Below are 12,111 nucleotides of genomic sequence, written 5' to 3'. Positions count from 1 at the left end.
ACTTGTACATGAGTGTTCACAACAGTATTATTCATGATAGCCAAAAAGTAGAAACCATCCAAATGTCCATCAACTGATGGATAAACAAAATGTGGCAGGTATATTCATATAGTGGGATATTTGACAATTAAAAGGAATAAAGTACTGATGCTACAACACAGATGGATCTTGAAAACATTATGCTAAGTGGAAGAAGTCAGTCACAAAAGATCACATATTATATGAACCCATTTATATGAAATATTCAGGATAGACAAATCTATGGATACAGAAAGTAGTGGTTGCCTGGGGATGGGGATTGAGGGTGGTAGCTAAAGGGTACAGGGTTTCAGGATCATTGGTAGCTCTATTTTTACTTTTGTCATACTGAGTGAATTAAGTCAGAGAAAGAAATATCGTATGATATCGCTTACATGAGGAATCTAAAAAGAAATGATACAAATGAACTTATTTACAAAACAGAAACAGACTCACAGACTTAGAGAATAACTTATGGTTACGGGGTGGGGGTGGTGAGGGTGAGGGGACGGGATAGTTAGGGAGTGTGGGATTGACATGTACACACTGCTATATTTAAAATGGATAGCCAACAAGAACATACTGTGTAACACAGGGAACTCTGCTTAATATTATGTAACAACTTAAATGGGAAAAGAATTTGAAAAAGAATAGATAGATACATGTATAACTGAGTCACTTTGCTGTACACCTGAAACTATCACAACATTGTTAATCAACTATACTCCAATATAAAATAAAAAGTTAAAAAAATAAAAAATAGAAAAGGGTACAGGGTTTCTTCTGTGGTGATGAAAACGTTCTACAACTGATTGTGGTCATGTTGGTACAATTCTGTAAATATACTAAAAGCTATTGAATTGTATACTTGAAACAGGCAAATGGTATGGTATGTAAATTATATCTCAATAAAGCTGTTATAAAATTTAAAAAATACCATAAAATTAAAAAAAAAACTAATGACAAGGGGCTGTGAACTTTAAAAAATATACATTACAAAGAGATACTATTGCCAATATACAAAGAGCTTCCAGATATGGGTTAGAAGATGATAATCCAATAAAAACAAAGGATATCAAGAAGCAATATCCAGAAGAGAAAAGTACAAATAATCAAAAAACCAGGAAGAAAGACACTCAACCTCACTAGGCAGGAAAAAAATCAATTTTATACCTAACAGAAAGGCAAAAAATGAAAGACCAATAAAAATGTCTGTAGGAAAAACAGAATCAAAGATAAATGACAAACTATGAAGAATATTTACAACATATATCACAAAGGATTAATTTCCCTAATATATACTATGGTACATTTATAAATCAATAAGCAAATGAAAAAGGACAAGGACCATTCATAGAAATAAAAATACAAATGGCTCTTGAACATATGGAAAGATGCTGAACTTTACTCAGTATAAGAAAAATGCAAAATAAGACAATATTTTCACTTTACAACTGGCAAAACTTAAAAAGTTTAATAATCCATTGGGTTGGTGAAGGTATTAGGAAATGTGCATTCTCCTACACTGTAAGTGGAAGTTTAAACTGATACGATTTCTATGAAGGGACACATGTTAAAAAGTTCAAAACCAGGCAGAATTAATCTAAGGTGTTGGAAATTAAATTAGTGGTTACCTGTAGGTGAACTGGGTCAGTAATGAAAAGGGTGGGCATGAGGAAGCTTCTGGTTGCTGGTATCATGTTTTTCCTGATCTGGGTGTACTTACATGTGTGCATTTACTTTGTCAAAATTTATACACCTGTGTACTTATGTACACTTTTCTGTAAGTATATTTCAATAGAGCATATTTAAAAAGTGTACATGTATTATTTTTTAGTAATTCCATTTTTAGGAATTTATTCTATAGGCTATTCACTGTGGCGTTAATTATAATAAAAAGAGACTGAAAATAAGCTGGTATCTGTCAATAAGAAACTCATTAAATTACGTTGTATCCATACACATGATACTATTCAGTAGTTAAAATGAGGTAGCTCTAGATTATATTGTTATGGTATAATCTCCAAGATATATTGTTAAGTGGAGAAAACAAAGTCTAGAACTACCATTTATGTAAAATAAAAGCATATAAACATATGTGCTTGTATGTGTTTAAGATATCTTAGACAGACACAAAGAAGAGGTTGCTTTTGGGGAAAAGAACTGGACCACTGGGAAACATGGGTAAAAAAGCGACTTACTTTTCACTATTAGACTCTTCTGTATTTTTTCACCATTTGCATGTACTACTTATTTTAAAAACAAATTTGTTACAGAAATAAAAATTTAGAGCTCTCAGATGAATATGTGGTAAACTGGACAGTGTTATGCTGATGGGATATAAACGTCTATGACTGTTGGGAAAGGTAATTTGGCATTATCTATTAACACTAAAAACATAGCCCCTCAACTCATCAATTTCATGTATATGAAATATTGGAAACTATCTATGTGTCCACCAAGAGAGACAATGCTAAATAAATTATGGAACATCTATAGTACTATGGAATGACATGGAACTATTAAAACAATGAGAGAGACCTGTTAAGTGCTGACATGAAAGGGTGTTTATACTCTCTTGCTAAGGTAAAAAAATAAGACAAAGGCAGATATGTTCAGTAAGATTCTATTTACAAATGTATGTGTTAGATGAATTTCATAGACATACTACTGAACAAAAGAAGTCAGACACAAAGAGTACATACCATCTGATTACATTTATATGACAGTTAGAAAAGGAAAAACTAATCTATGGTGACAGAGATCAGAACAGTGGTTATACTTTTGCAGGGGAACATGAAGGACCCTTCTGGGGTACTGGAAATATTTTATCTTGATTGGAGTGTGGCTACAAGGGAGTATACCTATGTAAAATCTCACCAAGCTATACGCTTTAACCTTATTTTCTCTGTACACCCATTGCTACAACTTTCTTTCTACTGTCTTATCAGCTCACACCTGGATGACTGGTGTATTCCAGTGGTTACCCTCAGCCTGACCTCTCAGGTCAGAACACCTATTTCTTTTGATGAACCTCTATTTTTTTCTTCTGAACATTGCTGCAAAATCCATCTTCTTAAACTACACATTTGATCATAGACTCTCTTTGATGAAGAGAGTAAACAGTAAGTGTAATGGTAAGTTTTATGTGTCAACTTGGCTGGGTCATGAGGTGCCCAGATATTTGGTTAAATATTATTCTAGGTGTTTCTGTGAGGGTGTTTTTGGATAAGATTAACATTTAATCAGTAAACTGAGTAAAACAGATTGCTCTTCATAATGTGTGTGGGCCTCATCTAACCAGTAGAAGGCCTGAAGAGAACAAAAGCCAGACCCTCTCTTGAGTAAGAATTCTCCTGTCTGATGGCCCTCAGACTAGAACATTAGCTTTTCCTGCCTGATGAACTGGACATCAGTTCTTCCTGGTTCTACAACTGCCTGCTGGCCTTTTGACTCAAACTTGGACATTGGCTCTGCAGATTTTGTACTTGCCAGCCTCTGTAACTGCATGAATTAATTCCTTGTAATAAATCTCTCTCTCTCTTTCTTTTTCTCTGTATTCTATTGGTGCTGCTTCTCTGGAGAATCCTGACTAATTCAGTAAGTATCTGCAGTTATTGTATCACAATGATTGATTTGCGGATACTGAAAAATCCTTGCATCCTTGGGATAAATCCCACTTGATCATGGTGTATGATCCTTTTAATGTATTGTTGGATTCGAATTGCTTGTATTTTGCTGAGGATTTTTGCATCTATGCTCATCAGTGATATTGGCCTGTAATTATCTTTTTTTAGTGGTATCTTTGTCTGGTTTTGGTATCAGGGTGATGGTGGCCTCATAGAATGAGTTTGGGAGTCTTCCTTCCTCTGCAATTTTTTTAGCCCATGTATTCTTAAAGATATTTAAAGTATAAAACCTTGGCTTCTAGCTTTGTGATTCACTTTACATTAGCTACTTTATACAAATGCCAAAACCAAAAAACTGCAATAATTGTGCATAAATACTGTAACACCAAACCAATGTGCAGGTTGGGACAAGGATGAGTAGAATAAAGTCAAAGCTATAAAGGTCAATACTGTATAATGGTTTTAGTAGCATTTAAAATGAAAAATCCTTGCCTGGATTATGGGTGACTGTTCACATTCAGTCTCTGAAAATGTCTTTAGTTTTTATTTAAGACACATGAATCCTAAGCAAATATTATAATCAAATATCACGTGTAAAATAAAGACCCCCATCCTACCCATTCTTGTCATTTAGACATTATTTTAGACTCTATATGGAAAACTTCTTTTATCTGTTATCGATTACCTACCTTTCATTCATTATTTTTTAAATTAAAAAATCCTATGCTTAATAAAATATATTTTAAGACATACCAGTACTCAGAAAATATATTAGCCTATGTACAACTTTCTGAAAATCTCTTGAGGAAGCATTCCATCAAGATAAATAGGAATTCGAGTCAATAAAGGTAAAGATGTGGTATATATGTAAATGGTGACAATAAAGCCAGTAAAACTTGTTAAGTTTAAATAATCATTGATAACACGGTTGTAACTGTTACCAAATCAGTCATCCAGAAATAAACTTCCACAGTATTTCAACAAAATCTGGAAGAAGGCAGGGGAATAAAAGCTTTTGAAAGGTCTCATCTTATTTGGGTAGTGAAAGGTGAAGATACTGTTACAATTTTAAAAATCCAAGGAAATACAGGTTCACATATGTTTGTTAGAAATCTGCGTTAAGTGCTAGTAGAATCAGAATGCAGAACCTCTAATGTATCTGACAGGAATAAGAGAAACAAATTAGAGCTAGGAGCTAGTTCTGATTCAGGGGAGCTAGGGAACCCCTCCAATTCCACAACACACAGAGTCCCCTGTGTGAAGAGCATTCTGTAGATCTGTGGTGTTGTGGGAATCAGTGAGGGAACAGGCAGAAGGATAGCATTACCTTTCCCTAGCCACACACAGAAGCTTAGGTACCCGAATTTCCTTAACTGAGACAGTGACATTTAACATAGGCTGGTTTGAGCATTAGAGTAACAGTTACTTTAGAGCAAAATCAACTCTGGACATTGTAGATGGCTTTGAAAGGGTAACTATATACTAGTAACTGTCTGCTTAAGGAAAACAAGTAACAATCAAAGGAAAGAGTGGAAGAGCATCTCAAGACAACTAGAAGGTTATTTTTCACAAATGATTGCTCTAAATTATCTCATTACCCATGACCTTTCTATAAAGCATGTTATTAACATTTATGTTAATATCCATAAGTGCAAAGTTATCTTGCTTTCTAAAACTAAAACTTCCTACATCAAATTGGCTATCTCTGGGTCTGAGCTTGGTAGTGTTTGGAGAAAACTTTCCTTGGGATACTGTTAAGGTGATGGCAGTGCTACCCAGTGCTACCCATCCTTGACTTAGGTTAGGAAGTTACAGGCCACAGACTCTCAAGAGACTCTTGGGTTTTTAAAATTTTTACGTGTAATTTTTCAAACATAAACAAAATTTTTATGTTGCCTGGATTATGTATGAATCCCACTCATACTTCACATAACTTCAACTGTCAACAACACATGGCCAAAGTCATTTCACCTATACTCCATTTCCCACTTGCCTGGATTAAAGAAAAACCTCAGATATGTCATTTCATTTTCAAGTAGTTTGTTGTATCATTACTTGATTCTTTAAAGAAGCTTACTTTTTCTTGAGAAGCTCTGAAATAGCCAAATAATACCCCCTTCAAAATCATAAAGAACAGGAGACAGTCATATGGATTAAAAGTACAGAAATGGTTAGACTCATAATACCAGTATTGTGTGGCTACAGTAGTAATGAAGACGGGGAAATACTCTTAGTTCATTCAAATAAGAGTGAATTTGCTGGTTAGAAAAGAAAATTACATTTTCTGTCATTTTCATTTCTCAAAATAAATCTCTCAACACTCATTCATTATTCTGTCGCTTTTCTGTGTTCAGCTATTTATGACCGCTTCAAAACTGTAATAAATATTTATACAAAATACTGTGTCATTTCATTCACAAATGAACAGATATGGCTGTCTTGATGTCAACTATAATAACAGTGACACAAAAACAGTTGCCTTTCAACATTAATTCATGATAGAACTCTCAGCAAACTATAAATAGGGGAAACTTCCTTAATACAATACGGAGCATTTCCAAAAAGCTAATATCATTCTTAATGGTGAAAGATGGAATGCCTTCTCCCTAAAATCAGAAACAAGGCAAGGATGTCCACTCTCACCAATCTTATTCAACATATCAATAGCAATGGAAATTCTACCTAGAAGAAGAAAAAGAAAAAAAAAGGGCACAGATTGGAAAGGAAGAAATAAAACTGTCCCTCTTTGCAAATGACATGATTTTGTATGTAGAAAATCCCACAGAATCTAAAAAAACCCTCCTGGAACTAATAAGTGAGTTCAGCAAGGGTGCAGTATACAAGATCATCAAACAAAAATCAATTGTATTTCAATACACTAAAAACAAACATGTGGAAACTAAACTTAAAAACACAATAACATTTATAATCACATCAAAGAAAATAAAATACTTAGGCATACACTTAACAAAACATGTACAGGATCTCTACGATGAACATAAGTGTTAGGTGGAGGAGATGGTAGATAGCTTGCATGGTTGGGAACAGGTAACAGTGAACAAATAGGTAACTGTACTGAGGAAAATGGGAGTTTGAGAAGATGTCTACAAACAGAAAAGATTAGAAGGAACCTTTGAAATGTTGTGTTGGATTAGAAATGGAAGTAATGGTATGAATTCATTGTTATATAATATATATAAAATAGTTTTAGGTATGTATATACAAATATATGTGTTGTATACACATATATTTAGGTATGTATATTTGTGTGTACAAATATATGTGTTGTATACACATATACACATATACAAATATATGTATATATGTGTTGTGTATGTGTGATACATTACCTGTATTTCTTAGTTCTGTCCATTGAGAAAACCTAGAAGAAATAACAGCCCAGTAGCAATGAGCACACTGAGCACCCAGAACTGGGTTTTAAAATACCATCCTCTACTCAAAGGAACCAGGGCTCCTTGAAGAAAGAGATCAGATTCTAGACTTAGGGCAAGGGAGGTAAAAGATGCACCTGGAATATCTTGTTTTGCCAGAGCACATGTCAAAAAGATAAAGGAGCCAGTCTGAAGGAGCTCCTACTGCCCTCACTGGGAACAATTTTAACATTAAAAGAAACGATATTATTTATTGAATAAAATACAAATACACAGATCTATACTGATAAATGAGATAAGGGAAAGATCTTCCTTAGAGTAGAATGCCAACCAAAAAATGCAGGGGTGTTGGAAATAGAATCACTCTTTGACACCTATCAAATAGACGCTTGATTCAGGCAGGAGCTATCAATGGACTCTAAGGCTGGTAGGTAGAAATTTGATATGGAAAAGTCTATTAAAGTAATATCAGAATACCCCTCCACAAAGTACTAATCAATGACAAAGGGGGAAATAGTGAATTTAAGGTGGGGAAACCTAGTAGTCATCAAGATGACCAGATGATCAAGGTTATCACCAGGGTGGCAGGACAGGTCAACATCACGTGCTTACTGATTTGATGTACTGAGAGGCCACAGCATTGGTTCCACTAAATTCCATGTAGTGGAGTTTCTGCAAAGAATGTGTAGCCTGAGCTGGGTAAGGAAGAAACAGGATTATCCTACAGAATGTAAGGCCTGTATTCTTTAAAACTGATAAGGACATGAAAAGGAACTATTCCAGATTGGAGAAGATGTGACAGTAGGTATTCCTCGACAGACTTCTGGGTCAGAAAGAAAGAAGCCATTGTTGGGACAGTTGGCAAAATTTGAACAGGGTGGTACTGTTGTATTGAAGCTGATCATCTGCTTTGGAGAGTTGTACATATGTTATGTAGGAGCATGTTTTACTCTTTGGAAAATGTGTTGACAGAGAGAATACAAAATTAAATGTTATAAATCTCAGAAAGATCCTTTTTGACCCACCTCCTAGAGAAATGGAAATAGAAACAAAAATAAACAAATGGGACGTAATGAAACTTAAAAGCTTTTGCACAGCAAAGGAAACCATAAACATGATGCAAAGACAACCCTCAGAATGGGAGAAAATATTTCCAAATGAAGCACTGACAAAGGATTAATCTCCAAAATTTACAAGCAGCTCATGCAGCTCAATATCAAAAAAACAAACATCCTAATCCAAAAATGGGCAGAAGACCTAAATAGACATTTCTCCAGAGAAGATATACAGATAGCCAACAAACACATGAAAGAATGCTCAACATCATTAATCATTACAGAAATGCAAATCAAAACTACAATGAGATATCACCTCACACCAGTCAGAATGGCCATCATCAAAAAATCTACAAATGATAAATGCTGGAGAAAAGGGAACCCTCTTGCACTGTTGGTGGGAATGTAAATTGATACAGCCACTATGGAGAACAGTATGGAGGTTCCTTAAAAAACTAAAAATAGAACTACCATATGACCCAGCAATCCCACTACTGGGCATATAACCTGAGAAAATCATAATTCAAAAGGAGTCATGTACCACAATGTTCACTGCATCTCTATATACAACAGCCAGGACATGGAAGCAACCTAAGTGTCCATCGACAGAAAAATGGATAAAGAATATGTGGCATGTATATACAATGGAATATTACTCAGCCATAAAAAGATATGAAATTGAGTTATCTGTAGTGAGGTGGATGGACCTAGAGTCTGTCGTACAGAGTGAAGTAAGCCAGAAAGAGAAAAACAAATACTGCATGCTAACCCATATATATGGAATCTAAAAAAAAAAATAGGTCATGAAGAACCTAGGGGTAGGATGGGAATAAAGACGCAGACCTACAAGAGAATGGACTAGAGGACATGGGGAGGGGGAAGGGTAAGCTGTGACAAAGTGAGAGAGTGGCATGGACATATATACACTACCAAATGTAAAACCGATAGCTAGTGGGAAGCAGCCGCATAGCACAGGGAGATCAGCTTGGTACTTTGTGACCACCTAGAGGGGTGGGATAGGGAGTGTGGAAGGGAGGGAGACGCAAGAGGGAAGAGATATGGGGATATATGTATATGTATAGCTGATTCAGTTTGTTATAAAGCAGAAACTAACACACCATTGTAAAGCAATTATACTCCAATAAGGATGTTAAAAAAAATTAAACGTTAATACTTAATAGTACTAATAAAACATATAAAACAAATACTCACCAATGACTTTAACAAAATAAGCATCTGCTTCAAAGTTATTTTTTAGTGTATGGATGGCAAAATCATTCTTTGTATATCCTTTACTTAGTACTACAATGTCCAAGATTCCCTGGAAAAAACATAAAAATGGTAAGAACTACTAGACTGAATGAAAAAAATGATGAAAATGCATGATATGTTTACCATGTAAATATAAACCTTATTTATTCAACTTGATGTTTAAAATAAAAATATTAAAAATATAAAAACTTGAATATTAAAATATAAATAAAATGAAAAACACCTATAATTTTAATCCCTGAAAATAACTGTTAGCATTTTGTACTTCCTTCCAGTCATATCTGCATGAATTTTTAAAGGTCTGTGATATGGAGTACCGAAGTGTTTCCAATCATCAGAGAAAGAAGGTACCTTTTCATCTGCCCTGGCCCCCATTATTTTTTTTTCCTAAAAAAGTGGGAAGCTTTGCTAATTTTATTGGGGGTAAAAAAGGTGTGTTCATTAAAATTTCCATTCTGCTGACTCTTAATGAGGTTGATCATTTATCATATCTTTTCATATGTTAGCTACTTGTGTTTTTCTGTAAATTGCCTTAATCATGTTCTGTTTTTCCAGTGGGAGTTTCTGGTGACTTGTATCAGTTTGAACAAACCTTTCTACGTTAAGAATATTAATTATTTAATTCTTTCATAGCTAATTTATTTCCCAGATTTAAACACAATTTTAAATTTCATTTATGATATTTTTATGTACAGAAATTAATTGATTTGTAGTTAATTCTCTTGATTTTCCCTCTTGCGATATTTTTACCAATTACTTTCATGCTTGGAAATTGCTTATGAAAAGTGAACGAACACAAGATTTGGTAGCAGAGAGACAGAGGAAAATAAGGACTTGGATAATTCATATAATTGAGAATTAGCCTCTTATAAAAAAAAAAACAAACCAACCAACCGGGCTTAGGGTTGGACATAATGTCTTGATGGAGATTTAACGTTTTAAAATAATCAAATTGTTTTACAAGGATATACTGTGACATATTAACTCTGGAATTTAACACATTTTTTTCAGAATTTATTATTTTTCTGAGTGATAAACTGGCTTACTTTTAAAGAACAAAACAGCTTGGGAGATTCTATTTTCCCTCAACAATGCCCAGAAGCACTTGATAAACTGGTTTTTGACATTAGAAAGAAGAAAACCAGGGCCCTGAGCGCCTTTCCCAGGCCACCTGGCAACTGAAGACAGTCACAAGAATCTGTAGCAATAGATGCCAACTCTAGTTCACTAGGTTAAGAGAGAGTACACACTGAACCCATTCTTCTGTGATCTTGTGCGGGTTTAAGGGTCTGTTATCTGTTGGCTGTTCTTTTCTCTACTCGTGCACATGCACAATTGCTGTGAGCATGATTCTCTAGTGGTTTAATCTGAACAAGCATAAAATGAGATAAAAGCATTTTCGTATTTCACTGTACTAATCAGTCAGTGGTGTCAATAAATGTGTTCCCTCTGTCATTTAACATTAAAAGGAGCTTTCTTTAATTAACTCATTCGCTTTCATAATCTCATCTACATTTTCTGGTCAAACAGGGTGAAAGTGGATGGCAATTAGATTCCAAACACACAGAAGAGCTCTGAACTCACATCTTCGTAAATATCAAAGAAGGTGGCAACCACTGCATCTCTGATTTGGTTTAGGTCCATCAGCTCCCAGTAGACTTTAAACATACGACGCGCCCCCTCACAGCTTGCATTATTACAAGGGACATTCTCCAGTAAAAAGGCCTGCTGATTGCTGTGAGACAAAGGCAATGGCATTTAGTCAATATAACATATCAATGCTGAGTAGCATCAGCTATGCTGTATTTTACTAGAATCAAAGAGATGGTAAATGGTATACACTTAAGTAATATGAAAAAAATCCCTACATCTTACTAATTATTGTCCTGAGTCATAAAAAACTTAAATTGTTGGCTATTGTTTTTCAGCCTTTGGCAAAAATCCTGAGGTTAGTCAGTTGTTGGCCTCTCTCTCCTCTTTCGTGATTTCCAAGTCCATCTCTCCGCCCTCACAGCCATCGACCCTGTGTTTCATTACTGAGTTCCTGGACACTGTCATCATCCCTTTAGATTTGTATAACTCCTTAGGTAAAAACCTGCATTTTAAATAGAGATTCCTGACATCCCCAAGTCTTGTAAACCCAAAGCAGTAAATCTACAATGATACAATTTGAGCTTCCCAAACGGACAGTAGAGTAGATATTGCTGAGTACCTCTCAGATAAAAGATAGAAAAAAAAAAGTGTTGTACTTTGCATAGCTATGAAGTCCTCCCTTTTGAATCCTACTCTATAGGCAAAGTGGTGATGAGTTTAGATTTTGGAACCAGATTACCTGGATTCAAATTCTGGCTCTGTCATTTAGCAGTTACATGACCTTAAACAAGTTATTTAACCTCCTGAAGACTCAGATCCTTATTTGTAAACTGAGTAACATGAGTACTTAAAGAACTGTTGTAAAAAAGAAATGAAATACCGAGTGCAAAATACTTAGAACAATTCCTGTCATTCACTTAGATCTTCGTAAAAGTGTTTGTATTATCATCACTCTTACTTATGTAGTGCAACACCATGCCATGTAAAAATATTTTCTTTAAATACAGAAGTAACTTTTGTAAATGGTGTGATTTGATGTAATGGCTCCTATTTATAGGCATTTTCTAATATTTACATTCCTTCAGGTTCCTCTATGTTACATAGAAAATAATAAGCTAAAAAGCTTAAATTTTATTACTGCTCAATTTTCTC

The 12,111-nt window shown here is 34.7% G+C and overlaps 1 protein-coding gene across 4 annotated transcripts in view; it reads right to left on the bottom strand.

The window, feature by feature from the left end:
- The window catches only part of ITFG1 (integrin alpha FG-GAP repeat containing 1), a 237,403-nt gene that overhangs the window by 56,760 nt on the left and 168,532 nt on the right, over positions 1–12,111 (bottom strand). For all 4 annotated transcript variants that reach the window (XM_004264870.4, XM_049703687.1, XM_049703689.1 and 1 more), the window contains exons 11-12: positions 10,951–11,101; positions 9,307–9,415 (exon numbers count right to left, since the gene is read on the bottom strand). In XM_004264870.4, coding sequence (XP_004264918.1) covers positions 9,307–9,415; positions 10,951–11,101 — 260 coding nt within the window. The remainder of the gene's footprint in view (positions 1–9,306; positions 9,416–10,950; positions 11,102–12,111) is intronic.

This window comes from Orcinus orca, chromosome 20 (genome assembly GCF_937001465.1).
Source record: "Orcinus orca chromosome 20, mOrcOrc1.1, whole genome shotgun sequence".
NCBI classification, from domain to species: Eukaryota; Metazoa; Chordata; class Mammalia; order Artiodactyla; family Delphinidae; genus Orcinus; species Orcinus orca.
Note: the sequence above shows the minus strand (reverse complement) of the source record. Positions and strands in the feature narration are given on the sequence as shown.